The sequence below is a fragment of the Corvus cornix genome, chromosome 2, assembly GCF_000738735.6.
Source record: "Corvus cornix cornix isolate S_Up_H32 chromosome 2, ASM73873v5, whole genome shotgun sequence".
Taxonomy (NCBI): Eukaryota; Metazoa; Chordata; class Aves; order Passeriformes; family Corvidae; genus Corvus; species Corvus cornix.
In genome coordinates, this window is record NC_046333.1 from 22,833,322 (window position 1) to 22,856,005 (window position 22,684).

The 22,684-nt window shown below is 40.2% G+C and overlaps 1 protein-coding gene across 1 annotated transcript in view; it reads right to left on the reverse strand.

Annotated features, from left to right (window-relative positions):
- ITGA9 (integrin subunit alpha 9) overlaps positions 1 to 22,684 on the reverse strand; it is a 240,159-nt gene that overhangs the window by 192,352 nt on the left and 25,123 nt on the right. The window contains 9 exon segments of the mRNA XM_039548705.1: positions 3,335 to 3,489; positions 7,315 to 7,360; positions 7,886 to 7,976; positions 10,923 to 11,017; positions 12,463 to 12,568; positions 14,725 to 14,862; positions 18,124 to 18,192; positions 20,762 to 20,847; positions 22,401 to 22,530. Of these exon segments, the coding sequence (XP_039404639.1) occupies positions 3,335 to 3,489; positions 7,315 to 7,360; positions 7,886 to 7,976; positions 10,923 to 11,017; positions 12,463 to 12,568; positions 14,725 to 14,862; positions 18,124 to 18,192; positions 20,762 to 20,847; positions 22,401 to 22,530 (916 nt within the window).

The window sequence follows — 22,684 nt, forward strand, 5'->3', positions numbered from 1 at the left end:
TCTCACACTGGTACTATTACTATTGTTGTTATTATTGTAGCAGAAATTATCTAGACTGTTGTCAGAGACTGAAATAGTTCCTGCCTCAAACATTGCTATAAAGTTTTACTCATTATAGCAAAACTGTATAAAGGAGACATTGAAGCCCATGCCTCCCTAAAGAGGCTTTTTGGGGGGACCAACACCACCAAGAAGACCAGCTGGGGAGGATCAATGGAACATTGCTGGGATCCACAGATGGTGATATTTCTTTATTCTGTCTCTGTCATGCTCTTTCTGCCCCCCCCCCAACCCCCCACATATTTTCTATTTCTTTCTTTCTTTCCCTCTCTCTTATTTACTATGAAATAAAACCCATACTATTGTCACTGGTATATGGTCTCGTTTGCACCTTAATTCGGGCAGAGGCATTTCTAATAACTTCAACAACTGGATCTTGACAACTGTGGACACTAGTTTACTTCCATTTTCATTCAGGGATGAATGCAGAAGCAGCACTTGATGCACAGAGATGCCAGCAGCCTCTTTCTTGTCATGGTCACCCAGAAGTACACAGGCTGAAACCTTTTCATCCATTATAGGAAAGGCCTTTCTCTAATCTCTGCCTTTCCTGGAGATAAAAAGACTCCAGGGGACACAAAGCAATGACCCCTCAAGTGAGGGAGGAACAGTCTAAGTGAGATTCTGAGATGACAGAGTGAAAACTTAAAATGTCATGTTTCTCAAATGTCCAAAACATACTGGAGGCTGTCTCTGTCAGGAGGCATACAATTAGGTGTTCAGTTCTCCAGAAAGTACTGAGACAGAGTGCACAGCCAGACAGAGCATGGCACAAAGTGCAAAGCACGTTTCACTTGGCCATGGCTCTTTGTTCAGACAAAAACATTTCAGCAATAAATTCATACTTCTGAAAACTATAGTCTGAAAGAAACAATTTAATGGAAATTCTACTGTCATTTGCAGTATTAAGCAGTATCCGTAAACACAGATCCTCAGATAGCTGTTTCATAACCAGTAGCATTGCAACTACCACTAGAGGAAGAAGAAAAGAAAAAGGTAGTTAATGTTTACGTGCAAGTGTGAGGCAGTGCTAGATGAAGATGACTTTCCTTGCCATTCCAGTTAACAAAATAGCCACACATTCAAATAAATATTGAAGACACACATTTGCCACAGGAGCATGCTGTGTGCATGTTCAGCTTGATTTTCTGAACATTATGTAGTAGATTACCAATTTCAGCTGCCCAAAAGCAGGAGAAATGCTCAACTTTACACCAGTAAGCAATAATCTTGAGAATCCACACTGACAAGCCCTAGGGGAGTGCCACTCTAGATGAGTACTGCGTTCTTGCAGTCTGATTTAGCAAAATGCCCCCAGACATCTGAGGGTGAGACAATCCCAACACTTTCAGCCACAAAATTCCAGCATAGCATTTTAACACTTCCATATGCCTTTCAAAGTCTGAACTGCATAACAATGCATTAACAGGGATATTCTAGGGGTTTTTTCTCCTACATTTAACCACACAGGAAAGGAATCACTACAATATTTCCCTTAATTGTTCCATCCGTTAATTGATATTCTTCAACTGCAACATAATTAAAATGGCCTGACTGCTAGATTACTAGGTGAAAGCTTATTTGAGATATTTTATTCAAATCATATCCTAAAGGGCTTTTTTTCAGTTGGATAGTTCTGGCTGTAATATTTTCAAGAAAATCACTTTGTTAGAAGCATTGTATGAAAGGACAGTGTTTGAAGGTTTATAATAACCTACTTAATAATAAAAAAGTTCCTTGTAACATGATGGATGTTAGTCATTGAAGAAGATGCATATGTGCTTTTACCACGATAAATCATGGGAAGTACAGTTTGTATGACAACAGAGGGGAATTCAACCAGCTCTTACAAGACATGAACAGGAAGATAGATCTTCTGCAAACAAGGGAAACCGATACTTAGATTGGAAAAAAGGCAGTTTACTTCTTAGCCGCAAGTCCAGAGATATGAAATTAAGGCAAAGGAAATATTTTTAATAGTACCCCAGGAACATAAGAACACCTAGATATTCAGAAAACCTATTTGTGATTTTTCAGAGAGGAATTAACCCCTCGGGAGCCCTCAGAGATGCATTTTCATAACAACAAAGTAGTGGGCAGTAAAAAAATACTTTATCAAAGCATGTATTTGTCTGCTTAGTCATCATTTACAGGGATGGAAAAGTCATCATATAGAGGAAGCAAAAATAGAAACTGAAGTCTCAGTTGCACCAATATTTCAGAATACAGAGGAATCTTAAATTTAGTAACTCCATTGTTTTGAGCTGTTCAGGTAACAGTGACAAGCTGGTTTAGTTCTCACTTCACGTGAATGCAAGAAGAAGTAGCAAGAAGCCTTTTCCTTTTCTGACTTAATTAAAAACAGAATACTGCAGCAGGCTCAGGTGAGGATACACAGATACAACTCACCCTTCTCAGCTAGCTGATCAAAAAGTTTAGGGCACAGAGCAGGAGGAGGCAGTGCTTTCCCAGCTCCTCACCAGACTCACTGTCAAGACACAGCCACACTGTGAGGCTGAGGCATCTTCCCTGAACAGCATAGTGCAAGTCCTCTGCCATTCTTAAAGCATGACAAAGGTGAAATGTCATGAACAAAATTAACCCAGGCCTTAAATATTTAGAAATGCTGTATCTGTCCCATACCACTTCATAAAACAGCTAAGACTTGTAAGCATTGGGATGTAAAAGACATAAGTAGCATTTTAATAGAGCCAAGATGTAAAGGCTTGCACAATTACATGTTACACAATTGCATTCACCTGAGTGAGCTCTCTAAGTGTTTTACAGAGACTAACTAATCTGGAAGATATTCTTGCAATCAGTAAAATACTGGGCTACTTATAATCGTATTACAAAGAGGTAAACTGATGCACAGAAAAGGATCTTCTCATGTCTGTTTCAAGAGCTCCTTGCAGACTTTCAAACTCTATTAATCCAGAGCAAATCATACCTGTTTTCTGATAACATTGATAGAGGATATGGATACAGAAATGTATTATCAAGAGGTGGACAGGGAATACGAACCCAGAAGTCTGTGCTATCCTTGCAGTAAGCCCAAGGAGACATTTCACTCAGGAAGAAACTGCCTCATCAGAAGGTAAAAACATGCCCAAGAAAGTTCTCAAGCCTCCAGCTTTCTGTGATCGTATGGCCCATGTTCATGATGAAAATCCTTATTTTACAAAAAATCTCTGTTACTAACTGCAAAAAGAGACCTTGACTCTGGGTCAACGTGTTACTGTGCTCCTGTCTAAGGCTGGCACAGGTACCTTACCTATTTCTCCAGGAACATGCTTGCCACTGAAACGAAAGCATGCTGTCACATTGAGGCAGTTCACCAGCTGCAAACCATCATGGCACTGAGGAGCTGTGATATTGATAGATGTGGGCAGGAAAATGGTGATGTCCATGGTAATGACAGGCCTGGATCTGGAGAAAACAGAGAAGCAGAATTGTGTGACCATTCAGAGGGAAATTCTCAGGCAAAGGAAAAGAAAGCAAATTTGGTAAACTGCACAATTTCAAGCAGACAGGAAAAATAAGAGAGTACATTTGAATTGCAAAATAAACTAGCATTTTACCTAGGGCTACTAGCATTTAAATGAAAGTGGTAATGTCAGCTCGAAATTCAATGCTCAGACACAGACTGCAGGCAGGCAGCTGGGGAAACTGATAATATGTAATAATGATAATCATCTCCAGCAAATGTTGCATAAAGCCTTCCTGATGACTGAAGAGGATAACAAAATCAGCAGAAGAGCAAACAAGAACAACAAGTTCATGCAAATGAGACTGGCTGCAAACCATCTTGGATGAACAGGGACGGGTACGGAGAGACTGTGGGTTTCCATAGAATGGTCTATAGTCAAATTTGTGACCCGAAAGTCAAGGAGAGAGCACAGAAGTCCTCCACAGGACATGGATTCATACATAATTTTTCTGACCATATAAGAGGGACAACAGACACCACATTCATGTTTTCTGGAGGAGGAAATGTTTGGCTAATTCCCTCCTGCCAAGTGGCAAGGATTGAATACTTTTATCAGGCTGCTGAACTGTGTTTCAGGAATTACCCAGGGCACTGTGAACAAAAGCTTCCTACTCTTGCAACTCCAGCACCAGGTTATTGCTGTCACTACTCCTGTCTGACGGAGACCTCAGCCAGAATCACAGAGCAAGTTGAGCACCTTAAGGCACAGGTGTCTTGCTATGGAAACTTCCCTGTCTGACCATCCAGGAGGCACTCAGGCAGTCACACTCCCACCACCAGAGACTTTACCTGCTGGGACCAAAGCCCGTTTGCAGTGTGTGGCTCCAGTGAGCTGACAGGTGCCCCCCTTGACTCCCTACACACACCACACTCACATAGTCAGACCAGGTTTCCCATAGTTTCATAAAGCCTTTTATTCACAGTGCAGTTAACACAGAAACAGCTCAAGGTGGATCCAAGGAGGGATCCCAAAGAAAGGACCCCATGGGCTTTTATACCCTCACAGTCCAAGCATGTGAAAGTCTCTGCTCTTCCTCCTGAGTCCTCAGCTCCCACTGTGTCTCAGAGTGTCCCCAAGTGTCCTCTTGCTTTGGGCTCCCACCACCCAGGGCTCAATCTGCAGTTCACACACCAAGCTACTTGCACTGAATGCATTCCTCAACAGTTTGCTTTTTCACACAACACAGAAACCACAGCAGCTTGATTGGGAAAAGCAGCCCAGAAACTCAGGCACTCCTGAGCCATCTCCAGGGCAGGACTTGAGCCCAAAAATTATGGGTGTTTTTCTTCCTGTTTTCAATTCTGTACATGTTCAAGATGAACATGTTCTTCCAAAATCAACTACAGTAGTAAAAAAAATGCGCAGCAACCAGCAGATTCAGTTCTAAGGTAATCTCAGCAGCCATGCAAGGCCAGAGCTTGTAAAACACTTCAGCACTCTCACTCCATAAGCCACTTAAATTTAGAGGTAGGGGAGAAGGAGAAGAGAGCAGGGATTGTGGTTACACCTAATTTATATGAACTGGAACAAAATTCACATCAATCTCTGATACAGCCACTCAGACTCTTTTACCACAGCCTGAAATAACAGTGCAAGTTCACATTTTGAGATGGAGGATAAAAATAAGTGCTAGCCCTAGAAATATATATGGGGGGAGGGAGGAAAAAGAGTCAGTGTCCTAGGATCATTTCACACCTTCAGACAAAACAACTCTTTTTGAATGCTTAGGGAGACATAAAAGAGTAAACGCTATAACTGATCTAGAAAAATATTTCTCCTTCAAAAAAGTATTTCTCCAACTATCATGCACGCCATGATTTTTCCTTGATGTTATGTCACTTGGTTACACACTGGGGAAGAACAACCCAATGCGTCTCTCAAAGGGCCATACACACACATGATCAACAGAATGCATCTGCCGCAAGTCAATGAAGGCTTCCGCCAAAGCCATTAAATATCACTAGGCAAAACATTTGTTGGTTTTGGTTAAAGGACTTCACAAAAGTGGGAAGGGTGAGGGGATGCATAGGGGAGAAAACGTTTATCTCTTTATCCTAACAGCAAGAGGGACACTGTAGATTGGCAGTAGCAGCAATTAATCAAGCTGCTCACAAAGTTAGTCAGTAATGTACTAATGTCCTCTGAAAAGCACAAGCATAACTGAATGCATGGACAGATGTCATTATGCTGTTGTGATGTATGTGGTTTTAAACATTACAGTAAGCCTTTCAGTTTGTCTTCCCCCCTCTGTAATCAATGTCTACATCAACGACTGTAGGAAGAGATGGAATAAAGTTGAGTTACAAGCTGTAAAACCTGCCTGCAGAGGCACGTGGCAGCACAAAGGAGCACATGGCAGCACAAAGGAGCTTGTCTCCACTGGACCCTGGGGGGAGGAGGTGTCACACGGCAGACCCCTACAGAGAGGAGGCTGCCAGGAGCTGACAGAAGGATGAACAGCGAGTGATCACCCCATAGAAGGACATTTAGAAAGTGTGTTGCTGATGTGGCAACACGGGATAGGTCACGTAGCAAGAACTGCCATATAAGGAAATACTGTGCCTTAGAAAAGTGTATAAAACCAGCTCGTTTCTTTGAAGAAGTGATTCGGATTCCCTGCCGGTCTGGCTCTGTACCTCAATCGCCGACAAATGTAGGTGTAGGTGAAATGTAGGTGAAAAATGCTGTTTTCTTTCTAGCAGCATCAGACACATGAGACTGCAAATTCCCATCTGGGGCATGGCACACCTTTTCACAGAAGCAACTATTAGCATTCTCTGCATGTATGATGAAGAAACAGAAAACTCTTCAAAAGACTTGACCACCTGCCATGCTGATCATCAAGAGTATTTCTTCCCTCCCTCTCCTTTTTCTTCACTGTAACTGATTCAAATGAAACAGAGCCAAGTTTCTCCTGCCTTGAACAGGAAGCAGGCTGGCACATCTGTTCTGCAGCTCCAGCATTTGTCTTACCAGGGTCACCCCCTCCCTGTGTCTTCCATTAAGATGCAGGAGTTCCTAAAGATATCTAAGTTTTGAAAGGATTTTTTAACTTAATATTAACGAGTGTAACAAAGGACCTACTGGCAAAGTTCAAACCTTCCACTCTGTTCTCCAGGTCCGTGTATCTCAAGTTCACTTGTACTCTAACTCTCCACCTGCATAAATTGGTGAACCAAGCTGTCCCACCTCTCTCTATCAGATGGAACAATTACACGTAACTCACAAACTTGAAACAGGAGCCCAGCTCCTGTGTGCACTGAAAATGTATCCATATTTCATTTCCTCAAAGACTCATTCTGCATTCCGTTATAAAATTACATCTACACAAAACTGTGTATATATATATATATGGATGCAAAATTACATCCTGGCATCCTAAGCAGCTCATTTTTTGCTCAACCACATTCCCTTAAATCACAATTTATTTACTTTAGGTAATCATCAGAATAATAAAAAAGCCTTGTCACAAGTCAGGAGAAACTTTTCTAAAGAGGCACTGAGATGCAACACATTTCCTTTCGGCTCTAACTGTTTTTCTTCATAGACCAGGTATTATCCTGGTATTATCCCCTCCCACTATTCTGTTTAAATTAGACTGCATTCTTTAACACCATTCATGTCTAAGGTTTTGCTTAAAAAAGTAATCCAGCTTGCTTCTTCTGGCCACAATAAACTAGGGAGGAAACTGGTTTTAGACCACCTAAGATATAAACAGAAAACAAAAGAAGACAACAATGAATAAAAAAGACATTCATCTCACCTCAGAAGTACCACATTGTCTGACAGGAAGGCTCCAACAGTTATATCTGAAAAGTTTGTAACATTGAGGCAGTTACAAAGGAGGCACAGAATTAGTTCTCCCAAATCAGTTGCTAAATTACAGAGCACGAATCTAAGAAAAGCATTTTCTGACTTAGCCTGTTTGTCCCTTCAAATATCATTATGTCATAAGTCTTGTAGCTGGAGGATTACATTCTGTAATGCTCACTTCTGCTTTGTTGTTTGATTTTTATTACTACTATTATATTATTGTCTACTTTTTGGGTTATTTTAAGATTGCCATCCTCACAGAGTAGCTTCCCAGAAACTTAAAACCTTGGCAATATACTGAATCCTCAATCATTGTGACTGTCTAAACACTTGAATTAGGCAACTGCCAAAAATTTTTATCAGGAGCTTTGAGTGGCAGAAGGGAAACAGAAAAAGCAGCTCAGTTTCACTGACCACCTGCAATAGCAGGAACTAGCAGCCTGAAAACAACCAGCTCTGCTGTTTTCTCAGCCTGCTGCTGTATTTTCCTGATGCTCTCACTGCCAGAGTAGCCAACATACCTGGATAACCGTTGCTATCCATATCAACTCCCCCTGATACGGACTGGCCAAACATATGCAGCTTTGGGTTTATTGTTTGCCCAGCTAGCTTCTGCAGTAGAAAACACACAAGTGAAATTAGTCAATAGCACAAAGAATCCTCTAAAAAAAAACCTTACCAAAACAAAAAATCCCAAAACATTCAAGCATGATTTTCATGGCCACTGGGTCTCTCTTCAATGGGCTGGAAGTGCTACGCACCTGCTGTCTTGCACTTCACCCACACAGCCCTAACAGGAAGACTGTCGACTGCCCTTCTGCTCTCAGTTAGTGGGCGACCAATGCTGACTTGGACTAAAAACCCACACCTGCATTACAATCCTCATGCAGACCCAAGCAAAATAAGAAACACATCAAACAGATTTCTGCAGGGGGAAAAAATATAACTGCACCCAAGAGATTAATTTTTTAAAATTACCTTAATTTCTGTGAATAAAAGTTTTAAAAAGCATCTTAACAAAATTAATGATTAGTTAAAACAGAAAATCCTGCACAACCATTTATTTTCACCAAGTTTGCCAGCACACTCAAAGTCAAAATAATTAATTTTCATCCCACTTGGAAATTCTGGTTTCCATCATCTATTACAGAGTATTTTCTGTCAGTTTGGAAGTTGTATCTCATTTCTCCCTCCCCAACACAAAGATTAATTGACTTCTCACATAGTTTCTTTCTTTTTCTAATTACTAACACAAAACTTTCCCTGAATTATTTGCATTGTAAATGGCTTTGTCTGAAGCAAATTAATATATTGAAATCTCTTTTTCTAAGAAGGCAATCACAAGTCTCCCAGCTTTCCATCACTCTGCTGGGCCACCAATGCAAGACCTGAACTCAGATCAACTTCTGACTGCAGAAGTTACAGACAGAGGAAACCATGATGTAAGTTTAAATCTGTTGGAGGTGCTTCACTGTTTGTGACATGTCACCAACTTTTCCTGGCCCTCCCATAAAAGAATGTACTATTGGACAAAAGACCGGGCAAGAAATTTATGGAAAAAAAGACTAGTTGAAGGTAAGAAAGATATCCTGACAATTAGTTTAAAGGGAAAACAGTGCTCCTCTGGGTACAGGTCTCTTTTCCTACTTGTGGGCAGGTAAGCTTAAGACAATTGGAAGTAACTTGATCCCCACATCACACTTGCATTGCATTTTTGGGGGTCCCAATTAGGGTGGTAAATCCCACCTGCAAACACCTAAAAGACATCTGTGTGTTGTTTCAGCCTGCAAGACAGAAGAAAAATGCTGCTTTTAAGTACCATAAATGAAAATAGCAAGCCACAAAGCCAAGTCAGCTGCTTCTGCTAATTGCTGCCACTGAAGCTGCTGAAGGGATATCAGCGAACACTTACCAGCATTTTAAATGAAGAAAACAGGAGGAGGGAGGAGAAAGAACTAACAAAATTAAAAGGGTGAAAATATATACCCTGCTGGACACCCCCTCCACCTCTCACAGCTTATTTAAAAAAGAAATTCCACAGCATTAAGATGGATCAGGAATATAGTAATAAGATATAAAATGTCTTCCACATCCAGGTTCAAATCCAGGGCAGATAGGTAAAGAGCTGAAGTTGTTACACAGTTTTGGTTGCACACAGGACTTGAACCAGTGGTGTGTCTAGTGCCCTGCAGCAGGCACTGGGAAATGTTTGTAAGTGGTGCCTCCTTGGCTGCCTCAGGACATGGGACTATGATAGGAACGGTTTATCAAGAGTCAATGACCACATACCCTGCCACACTCTTGAGCTGGGTGTTCTCCCACTGACCAAGTGGAGAGACATGTGCTGCTGGCCTTGCTCCAATGGGGAGGGAGAGATCACAAACAGGATGCCTTCCTTCCCACCCTGCTGATCTGTCCTCCTTAAAAAATGTAAAATTTTCCCATGAATGACCAAAAAAAAAAAAAAAAGAACCCAAGCCAAACCAAACAAAAAAATCAGAAAACAACTACAACAAAACAAAACAGAAAAAAAGAAGAAAAAATCTGATCATTTTCAGCAAGAGCTGGAAAGCTCTAGGCTTTTCAGAGAACCTCCCAACCAGTGGCTCTTGGCAAAAATCAGGCAGAATCCTCCACATGCCACACATTACGACTACTTCTTCTAAAATGCACTAAAGAGTCACTTAACTTCCTTTTTTCTCAAAAGCAGTGCATGCCATATACATGGCAAAGGAAGAAGGACTAAACTTTTATAGTCTGTTAAGAGTTGCCAATATAACCACTAAACTCTTTAATTCTGTGTAAACTGATTTACTGTGAAGGATCCCACCCAGCAACAAAACAAAACAACCAGAACTTCAAACACACAGAGGGAGGGAAGAGTCAGACTTTCGGAACAATGAAATGTGCTAGACAGAGACTAGGAGACACATGTTGGGCAGCATGAGCATAAATTTTTCTTCCCTACTGCCTGGCTACAGCAGTTAAATTGCACTGTGTCATCTCTGCACAAGATACCATAGCATATCCCAAACAAGGTTTTACTTCATAATAAGTGGGTAAGGGGGATGGCACCTAAGAATGGTCTTCTGACATACTGTCAGAATGCAAGAAGGCCAACAAGGTGAGTAAAGAGGCACAAAAGAACAGTTAGTACCTCTGCATTCTCACAAAGTCTGCTTCTACAGGAAGAAAGTGCAACCTCCCAACTTCCCACAGGCCTCTCCACAATTTGTATGCTCAACCTTTCCAGGGTTTTCATTTCTCCTCTGGATCAGTACTATCTCTAAAAACTAACACTCAACCCTTAAGACTTTGCTTGCTTCAAGAAGGTATAATTGACAGCTGTAACAAAAGACAGTAAAAATTACCTCCTGACGAACATTTCAGCATAGGTATAGACAAACTTTGGGAGAAACCATCTTCAAGCCAGGACTGAGAAAAGAATGTAGAGCTATGACAAGGTTACCTATTAAGGGACGCTTAAGTATGGTTTATTTCTGCATGTCCTGGAAAAGTGACTTTCAGATAGGGATCATAAATAATAGTGTCACATACCATAGAGTACTGAGGTATAATACCATTGGCATCCCCATGGTAAATGTACACTGCTCCTATGTAGTTATCCTCCTTAGGCGCTCCAATGGCAACATCTGTAAAACAGCACAGACTGCACAATCCATTCCATTAATCCAACTTTTCCCTAATTTTAGGATGCAGCCATCCATAGGAAAACAGCTCTCCATGACAAAGATGATCAGCAGCTTATATGAACCTGGCTAGAAGGAACTTGTTTGATTTAATTAAGAGCTCATGTTAAGATAAACTTTAAAAATACACAAAGGCATATGAATTTGTACACATATGTATGTTTCACAGAATCAGATGATGTGCCTACTTAGAAACACGTACTATTATGAACATGTGTTTATCAACTAGCAACCATACTCAGAAAAGTAAATTTAGAATCCTTTCATAATCTAATCTTCAACCCATGAGAACATCAGCTTTGTGAACCAAGACGAGACTGGAAAAATATTTACTGTAGCAGTACATTAAGCTTGGTTGAAAATCCAAGGCTCCACAAAGAGGCTCGGTGTATTAAATGGATAGGCAAGAATTTAAAAATGGCTGCTGAGAGTAAACTTTCAAATTACATTTTATCCAGTTTAACTGCAAACTCCTGCAGAAAGCATGATCCCACCTCCCATTATTCTCTCCTACTTGGATCTAGTGTCTGTGCATCTGCTAAAATTAAGCTTTTCATGATTGCTTCATACCCACAGACTGATCCAACTCCCTCTGCAGTCTCACCATCACCATGACTGACCTACAAGCATTAGCGAGAACACACAAATGCATGGCCAAATGCAGAGGAAGAGCATGCCCACGATTTGTGAGGGCAACCTGCAATGAGGCTGCGTTAGGCTTAATGGGATATTGTGTCCTGAGTGGCCTGGAAGAAATAAATCCAAGCACACACTAAGTTGGCCTTTGTTTAGAAGGCCTTAAATCTGCGCTTCCAGAAACCAGGGCAGAAAAGGAGCATTGACATTTTCTTCTCACCTACTGCTCTCACAGCATAAGGTCTCACACTGAGCATCCTGAGAATGGAGCAGGGGGAGAACAAAGCAAAAGAGAGAAATTAATAGACTATGTGCTATCAGGATTGAGAAACTCTTTCTGAATTACACTTCATGATAAGAAATAAGATTATGTCAATGAAACCAGAAAGGCTTGGAAATGGGAAATGGGCAAAAAGAAAGAAGTCAGACATAGGTTTCTGTTTTGTTCAGGGTGATAGTATCTAAAGCCTTTTATAAACCATACAGGGAAGAAGAAAATACAACAGCAAGAAAAGCAAAGCAAGGTTAATGAGAGTGGGGTATGACCTGCACAGACACAAACTAAACCAACAACAAGGACGATCAGCTACAAAAGGCTTTGGCACACACATCCTACTCAAGCAGGTTTATCCTTAGGTTGAATTCAGGTGCTAGTCAGGTCTGGATAAGCAATGCATGCCATGCAAGACTGACAGCATCACCAGCATTGCTCACACTTATGGAGAAATGGCCATGGAGGAAATTGCACTGACCTGGGAAGCCATCGTCATCAATATCACCAAGGGCAGCCATGCTCTCCCCAAAGTGTGCATTATAGGCGCTGTCACCATCCAGGGTGAGCTGCTCTTCCAGCACTCCCTAGCAAGCAAGAAATAAAACAGCATCAGGGAAATGGTGCAAGCCCTGGAAGAGACAAGACCTCCCCACGGAAGCTGCCCATGTGCTGCTGGGGCAGAGCTGCAACCTGCCTCTTGCTCTTATTGCAGTCAGATTACCTGGGCTCTAGGAATTGAATTTACTTGTGTTTTAAACCTTTTGGGTTTTAGTTTTAAAGGGGGAAGGGAAGAAAAAGGGAAGGAGTGCATGAATGATTTAACCAAAATATTAAATTAACTAAACAGTAACTCAGAGATGTAATTAAATGCAGTCACAGGGATTGGTGAATCATGAAAGTTTTCAGATGCCTAAAATGTAACAGCCCAGAGTTTGCTCTACTGGCAGATTACATCCAAGGAGTGAAATCCCCGGTCCAAGTTTATTCAGCTAAACTCCAGTGAGTTAAGGAGTATTTTTCCCTAAGCAAAGAACATTTGATAATTGGATTTGAAAACATTTTAAGTACACGACAGAAGGATTAAAGCAAAGTCCTCCAAAAGCCTTCTTAAATTAAGAATAAGGAAAGATATTTAATGAAATAAAGAAACTAAGAAAAGTTCAGAATTAAGTAGCTTTGCACTACTATGCTGTGAGAAGCCTTATATGGCTATGGTACTTCTTGCCCACCCACCTTCTGGTCAGATACATAAGTTTTATTTTCTTGCAGTCTTCCCATAAGGGGAAAGGAACATTTCCACAAGAAAAAAAAAAAATTTAGTTACACAGTCTAAGTCTGTACCCACCTCAGGGTTGTTTTGTTTTTGCTTCCTTTGTGAATGAGAATAAGCTACCCTCTGGGACATGTACTAAGATCTTTTACTTAGCTGCAAGGAGTTGCTGACACCAAGAAAATCCCATAATGAAATTGAAACACAACAGAGAGAAGACAGACATGTCTGTATCTGTGACTCAATTCGTTGCAGATGTCACAAGAAAGGACAAAATACAAGCATTTTAAATGTAGCATCACAATGTGTGCTTGTTTTATAATACAGTTTTCTCTGATCCTCTGCAACAACCTCTTAAGCAGTGATGCTTGCAGAATGAAACAAAGTATAAAATGTCCACTGCCCAAAATAAAGCCCACAATCCTGCAAGCCATTGCTTGTGCAAGTAATTCTAACACTCCTGGTGCAGGAGTATACAAAACTCATACTAGCTTCTTGACTATTTTATAGAAGAAAAAAAAATTAACTCATGTATACTCTCAGTGTGAGCAGGAAATGTTGTCTATCTGTTTGACATTCTGGACCCTATTCTGAGGACCCAACAGCAACATTGCAACATATTGGGTCCTCAGAATAGGTGGAACCTCCTGTGGATAAAACTGAAAAAGTAAAGCTGAATTAAAGGAGCAGTAATATAAAATAAAATTACAGCAAAAACACTTCTGAAGTCTCCTAAATGCTAGCACTCCTGATGAATTTGAAGTCTAGCACAAATAAACTCAAAGTTCCCAAAATACAAGCCAATTTCATTTTAGTCCATAACAACTCCTCCTTTAAGACAGCAGCTTTAGGACCTGAATATTAAATATTTAGTAGTACGTAAACAACCATTGTTTTCCTATAAATAAAACATTAGAATGGCCTTGGTTTGCCAATGCAACGAAGTTCAGACTTTTCCAAGACTGTTGGTAAGTCATGTGAAATCCAACAGCACCAGCTGCTAAGAACTTCCCTTAAAATCTGTATATGGAGCATAATGTAAAAGTAACATGAATTCAATCTCTGCTTTCTCTCCTCTTCCTCAATCCTCAGACATTTGTGTTCTAATTTGTGTTTTAGGTTTTAGCGACCACCCAAAACACAAAGGAAACTCAAAGCTGTTGACTCTTACTTGCTTTTGGCATCAAATCCACATAAAGCCACAAATACCACCAAGTTTCAACATACAACCAGAAACTTTCTCAGACCTCCTTGAAAAAGTCACTGGTCTGTTATGAATATGGGCTAGTGTCTGGCAAACTACAATACCAGATGAGTCTTCCTGTGACTTCATGCTTTTCTAGAGACATCCAGAGCCCCACTTATTTGAGACACCAAGTTTCACCATGCAGTGCTGGAAGGACATAAGCATTACCTTGCCTGGAACCCACACCATCATCCCTCACCAAGTAATCTCCTGTACATACTCACATTTCCTCTGTTGATAAAGACTGTGACTTGACCCTCATCTCTGATCTCAGAAAACATAGGTGCTCCAACCAGCAGGTCTGACAACCCATCAGAATTCAGGTCAACTGCACATAAGGAGGAGCCAAAGTAAGAGCCCATCTGTAACCAAGTTGAGTCACAACAAAGCATTCAGTATCTGCCCACGCACAGGAGAAAATCATAAAGGCATGGTTTTTGTTTGGTTTGGTTATTCTTTTAATTTCACATGATGATGCTTCATCACTTACAAGCACTCCTATAGAGAAAGCTTTAGGAATAATTCTGGCAGAAATTAAAACACTTTACTATAACAGTACATCAGCCTGATGTTTTACCAACAGAATAGAAGTTATACTCTGGGGCATACTTAAGTGAGACACTTAAAGAGCTTTCTTAGACAAGCTTTTGCTTGTCAAATGCTTAAAACTAGGAAGGGGTGAAATGAGTTTCCCAAACCAGAGCTGGACAGTGATTATTCATGCCCAGTGCCAAACTTCCTTGAAGCTGGGTACCACACAGATCAACTGGGGATACCTTAAAGAAATAATGAAAGAAAAAAAGAAAAATAGGCAAGAGGCCATGAAAACAGGTATCTAAGACTACCTCTTGATTGTAAGACTATCTTCTCCTGTTCTATTTGTATTTATTTGTATCAATCACTATCAAAGGGTGTACTGGTTGTGGGTCTTAATCATTGCCTTTCCTCTCATGTACAGGCAGGTAAGCTGATACAGAAACCAATACATTCAATAAAAGCTTTTCAGTTGATACACAACAAATGTAAGCCACTTTCAATCTCCACTTATTATTGCTTGATAAACTTAATTGCTTAAAATAAAGAAATACATTAATTTCACTTCATTATTTTTTTATATGGGTGAACATTAAAAACTAACTATCTCCCAACCGGCACCCACATTACAAATTTCAAAACACATTTAAACACAAGAAGGAAACCAAAAGCAAGAATGATATTTCAGCTTTATTTCATTCACTTCTGCTAAGGTAAAAAAAGGCATACTCTTTGAAACCAACTACAAACTATAGCCTCAAAATTAAGAGCTGCTTCATCAGTAAACTGGGTAAGATACCACTTCATATTTGAAATTGAGAGCTGTTCCCTCCAAAGTAGGAAAAACTGAGTTTAAATAAATAATTACTTAAGTTAAAAAAAACTTATCACTTTTCTTGAATGCTTTTACACTCCTCATTGCAGATCTCTGACCTACTGTCTTCCGTGCCTGTAGGTTAACATGCGTGAACCACAACTACTGGGCATGCTAGAAGATGGGCAGCAGCAACTCTATTCTGTGCAGTATGTAAGATTTAAAAGTTGCTAAATATATAATGCAGGGGTGACTGAAGGATAGCATTTCAGTTTGTTAATGCAGATTTTTGTGCTTGTGTGGGTTCAAAGTCGGACCTCAAATATCATTTGACTCCAGTTATTTTGTAGCTTAAGTTCCCTTGTGGATTTTTTTGTTTATTTCTTTAACCCACAAAGGTTTTAAAAGAAATTTCTCATGGATAAGGAACAAGAGTTATGAAAAGCATTTCATTATGTATTCAGACAGTTCTCAGGAAAAGGCTATTATTTACTTAACTGCAACATGGTATGTCTGCAGCATGGGTGAGTTTGCAGTGCTGTAAGAACCTGAAGTTTGCACACTTAACATTTGTAACGAGGTACTGAATTTTCCTTTTTCTTGTCTGCATTTGATTTCCTGGTTCAGCCTTCATTAATAAAAAAGGAAGGGAGAAACTGGCCTGCTGTTCACATCTGTCTAACAAGAATGTCAGAGCAATGAACTTTCACACCACTGGAAAGGATGTAGCATTTTGTGAGAGCTCATTTCCAAGCAGTGCTCATTGCTGAGCAGGTCTGGTTTTGCTTCTACCACAAAACAAAACAAACAACAACAACCAAACAAAAAAAGTGATTTAACTCAGCCTTAATTTTAAAATAAAATTCTCATTTGGATTTTAGAGAATTTGTAGAAGATGATGCTAATGAAAAAGAAGCCTAGAAGTACTTGAGTGATGTAAATACTTGATTAGTTAAGTTACATATAACAGTAAAGCAACTAAATTGAAGAGGGAAAGGTTTTGGCTAAGACCTGGAAACTTCCTGATGGCTCTGTTCATTAAGTTGAGGAGTAGTCAGGAGCACATCCTTAGGGACATTTAAAACTCAACAGGGAAAAAAATGAACAGGAAGCAATCAAACACAGGAGATGCCCTGGATGAACTGGGAGATCTTTTCCTTTCAAGATGTCTGTAATCTGCTAGAGCAGAGAAAGTAAAATTTTGGAGAGGCCCTAAAATACAAGCCACACCACCCACCTAAACCCTTGTAGTTTATTTCATTAAATTTCATTAAATTTATTTAATTAAATTCAGTAAATTAACATCCCCTATTCCAGGCAAGTTTTTAAATACTGCAACTGTATCTTGCTGGAAAAAAAATAAAATATGGTAACACTCCCAGACTTGAAGATACAGGCAAACACTTTCTGAGGGTAGCAGGTCCTCCCAGAACCAAAAGCCTCTAGCAACATTTTTTTTCTGCATTTCCTCTCCTTCCAGAAGAACACGGGTAGCCCCAGATAAGAGGTATCATTTCATCACTGAGTTATTCCCAAATAAAGCAATTTTGTTGTTACCTATAGCTAGACATACTGTCCACTTTGTTTCTCCTGCAACACAGCTCCAGCAAGCCCCCAAATGAAAAACACAAGCTATTCCCCATTCAAACACACCACACTAGGGAAGCTAGATCTCCCTAGCATTCACTAAATTTCATGGTAGGGGAGAGCAGTTCAGCTTTAAGACAGCAGTCCCAAGAACAGAATGCAAGATTGATTCATAGTGGGAAGGGGGAAATCATCATCTGTCGAGGCAATGAAACTGCTGCTCCACAAAGCAGTATAACTGTAATATCCACCTTGTCACAGAACAACACAGGGAAATAGACTGGGGCTTTGCATATTAAACTAAACTCCAGGTTACCCACAGCTCCCAGTAACATCTAATAAGAGGAAATCACTGCATCTAGGCTCACCTGGTGCCCCATGTCCCACATCTCAGAGGTACTGCTACAGTCACATAAAAATAAAGAGAACTACTATTACAATTTCCAGCAAGACCTTTTATTTCAGTCACATGGCCATTGAGCAGACATTGCAATCATGACTGCAACAGAAGACATGGCATACAGATGATCTGTAAAATAGGTTTAACTCTTCTGAGAGGATAAGAAGAAACAGGATTTGCTGGACAACTTATGAAGGAGCAGAATGAAAATGATGCTCCAGGATGTTTCTGCCATTATTTCCCCGCTCTCTACCTCTTAATAGAATATACACATATGTAAATGCTCACCTTTTTTCCTGAAGCCTGAAAAATCTTTATTAGAGAGCCTGATTGTCTGTCCGTTCTGAAAATATAAACCTAAGGTAAAAAAAGAAAAAAGTTAACCAATACTAAATATGAAGCACTGGTGCTTTCTAAATAATATCTAAATCATGATCATGGCTATTGTCAGGATCCAACTTCATAACCACTTTACTGGTCAGTCTTCTTTTAGAAGAAGACACAGTTCTGCACTGTCCTGAAAAATCACAAGCTTGTCATAAGGAACGCTTGAATATTATCTTGTTGCCTACTTTTTTTGGTATGCTTATATATGTGCACATGTGTGCATTTAAAAGCACCTAGCCAAGCAACTTTCCAACTCTCAAAGAAGTGGCATCTGGAAATGGTCTGGAAATAAGTAGGGGAAAAGACTGAGAATGCATAACCCTGCTCCCCTTCCCTTATCTAGTATTCCCTTATCAAGACGATGTGCCTGCATGTACTGCACGGCAAACTTCATGATGCTGTAGCAACGGTCAGAGTAGAAATCCCAATCAGATCACCCACAGCATTTCCACTGTTTCTGTCTGAAACAATTTTTAAATCAGAAACTATTCAAACACAGCCTACCCATTGCTCATTTCCACAGGAGAAACTCTTTAATCTGGAATCCTCAGGGATAAAAGTACTGATACAAGTTCAAGAACAGATCTTGTACCAAAATGTAAGATGTAAAGTGCATGGTTTGTAGAAAGGGATTCCCTTCAACAGAAAGGCTGGCTCAGTCAGTTTTTGAGACTCCTCTGGCATTTGACAGGCTCCCTCCTACCAGGTGCTCACACAATTTGCAGGACAGAGGATCCTTTACTTCCAAGGCCATGTGGCAGAGCCAAGCACTGGACATAGTTGAATATGTGATGAGTTATTAACAGCTGGTAAGACAGAGCTCAAAGCCGTTTTCAGTCAAGAAAAAAGCACAGGTTTGCTGTGGACAATTGCTCTGTATACATAGGACTCCCTAGCCTTTGCAGTGGCATGTTTAGCAGTGACAGCATGTTGCCAGGTGTCCCAACTCCAAACCCAGTCTTAAATAATGACACTCTTTGTGTCTTTGGAGAGATGACCCAGTCTCATCTTGGCTTTAACTTAAGTGAAAAGTTGCAACGATGCTAATCACTTTCTATCAGAGAAGTGGAAAAGATCAGCTTATTAGAGTGTTTGGAAAGCACAACAGGACAGCTCATTGTAATGTTCTGTATTCTGCACCTCTTACCAGCACTTTGCCATGTGTTCCTGCTACCCACATCCCATGCCAAGGGAGAATAACATAAGCTTTTACAACAAGAGCAGTAGTCTTTAAACTACAGAGCCAGCTGCTTTCTTGTGGATCTCTTGCTAGCAGCTGTGTCCCCTCACCTCCCTCCTTGTAGAGAAACAAAATTTGTTCCGCAGAAAAAACAGGTTGGAAGGAAGGTGCATTGCAGCAGCCATAACAGAACACCTGGAATAAGGAAACTATGTCTTTCTCATGCACATGTCCTCTCAGTAGCAACTGTGCTGCTACTATATCCTGTATGTTCTAGTCATGCCAGATCAGGTATAAGTACCAAGTTCATCCTCTACTTTTATCTCATTTTCCCCACTTGCGCTACTACCCCTGGGACATGGTTACTATCAAAAATAATCTGCCTAAACAGGATAATGTTCCTGGTAGTGAAGACCTTTCACTGCTTGTTATGATTCAGCTACAACTCATGTCAGTATAGAGCACAAGAGCCAAAGGGAGGAAGATGGAAGGGGGCTGCAGGACATGTCTTCTTAAGTAGGTGGTGGCAGCAGGTCCCAAAAGGATTGGATTTTGAACAAAGAGAGACAAAAGCAGATCCTTTACATCCCTCCCTCTCCCCAACTCCCACTTTTCCACCTTTGGTTTAGAAGAGTATAAGAGGTCACAGTGCTCGTCCTCAACCAGTTTCTCCAACAGCACATGGATACTCAGCACAGGAGAACCAGGCTTGCCTAAGCCACTAGCCATTTCCATCTAGCCATTCACTTGTTTACATCTTTGGGACATTGAACATATATATATGCCTACAGGAAGTTCTTTTTTGTTTCCTTCCTTCTTAAGAGACTATCACCAAGATTTTTAAGTACAGCTGGCAAAAACCCAGACTCTAATACACTAAACATCAACATTTTATCAAGTTATAAAAATGGCATCAAATCGCCTAATCTCATTCTATTAGAGATGTTACCTTGAAGTAAATGCTGAAATAGTCAAATGTGTGAATTAAACCAGCAGAAGACAAATTCTCTTTTACAAGTATTTTCATTTCTAGGAAAGTTTTAAGTAATACCTAAATGTCACAAATCCTAAGCAAAAGCAGTGTGAAAGAGATCGTGTCTGTGTCTCATTAAAATGAGTATTGTAAGGATTGGATGGGAAAGACAGGGAAGAGGGGAGAAGGATACAAGGCATCAGGAGGGACAGGTCGAGAAAATTTGACAACTTCACAAAACTACCTCACCTCTCCCCTTCTCAGTGCTCAAAACTACCCTGCAGACAAAAAAACTCCTGTCTTCTCATACATCTTGGAACTGCATCAGTATTACATTTCATGCACTGTTACATCCAACCACATTACTGTTTAATAAAGAGCCACACCTTTCCAATGCCTCCGTCCTGGGGAGCTCCTCCTACAATGTCAGTGGTAGTCGGCTGAGAGAAATGACCTGCTGTCACCGCATATCCTGAGTGGTAAAGGAAATAAATAAATAAATAACCAACCGTGAAAGGAAAGAGCCTAAGAAACAGATCAGCCAGCCAGATCAGGCTTATAGGGTTTCACTGCTCCTGGGCTGCACTTAGTTAGAGTTCAACAACCATTCTGCTCAGGATGCACCAATATTCTGTTCAAAAGCTCATGGGGATGGGAAGTGAGAGTGCACCCTTCAGTACCCTTCCAAAAGCTGAGAGAAGAAAGCCATGTGTGTGGAGATGGCCAAGGGACACAAGGAGCTCATAGTGGGAGCAGTTTGCCAACTGCAAGTCAAGACAGGGAAGCAGTAAAACAGGAAAAGGCATACACAAACAGAGAAAAGCAATCACATGACCACAGCGAAAGTATCATGTCAAAGAACAACAGTCCCACTTGGATCAGACAGAAGTGTCCTCCTTTGGCTAAAACCACTGCCCAAGAAGGCTTGGAAAATCATGTTCCTTTTTGGTTGGGGAGACAGAACAAGACAGTAGGCAGAGGTCATAGAAGTTAATAGCTTAAAAAGACTTGTCTCGGCAAGAAGGAAAATGAGATGATATATCAAAGAAAAAAGCACGTATTTGAAAGAAAAATATCAAAGATTCAGCTTTATTTGATGTATTAAAATAATATGTAATAACTAAAGATGAGTAGAGTAGCTTTCCTTCTAAGGCTCTCTTGTACTTGCCTTGCTCTTTTGCTACAAATTTTGAGGCTCTCGTCAATATGGTAAACCCTGTAATTCATGTCTATCAGTGGCAAAACCTATTTATGTCTCTAAACAGGTAAATATTTACTCTTCATTTAGCTATCACCAAGCAGTATCTCCCAAATTGTGTTTTTTTAAATACTAAAGGTTAAGGGGACAATGAGAGATCAGTGCAAGACTTTAGTCAAAAGTACCAAACTATGAAATGCCTTCTAGGTCTCAACAATCTTAGGCACTTCAGTTTAGGTGGAAGCCTTTAAATTAAGCATTTTAGGGACATTAGCTGGTTTTAGAGGAAGTAAAACCAATTGAGTTAAAGATGCACCTATAGCCAAACCTTTCACAACTTCTTTCTGTTGCCAATGACACATTTAGGTAGCATTATTTTTGTTAAAATAAATGCATTTGCAGTACAAATTCTGTAATTAGTTGTTGCACCCATTTTAAAGGCACATGTAAGCAGACATGCAGTTTAACTTGTGACAAATAATTTGCCTGTCACAGGGCAAAGACAGGAATGTTAAGAAGCCCACTACAATCCAATGTGCTGTTCAGTTAAAATGCCTTTTCTATACCAGTCAAAAAAACTATAGCAAGCTGGGGGGGGGAGGAAGGGGTTCAGAACAAGGAGAGAAGAATGGAGTATTTTGAATGCTTCTTTGCTTATATTTCTTTCCAGGTAGGTATCACTTTAATTCAAATATTCTTCCTTTCACACTTTTTATAAAAATACATCACCATAAAAAAAAAATCAGTATCAACTTTATAGCATCATAGCCTTGAAATACATTGTTGGACAATTTCCTATTCACAGTGAGCACCAGAGAGCTGCTTACCAAGGTATGTGTACCTCCTGGCTATCACAGCATCATCATTCAGCTTGTAATATGTGTTGTCAGTGAGATTCAGTACTTTGACAGTTCCTGTCCAATAATAAGATCCTGGTGCCCCCATGATTACCAGTTCCTACAATAGGAAAAACAGAAGTGTGGGGGGAAAAGGGCAGGAGGAAAAAATAACAATCAAAACTTTACACATTAATGGAGAAAGGACAGGATATTTACTTAAAACACCAATAATAAGTCCATCTATAACAATCCCCTTTCTGTGTGCTTTTAGA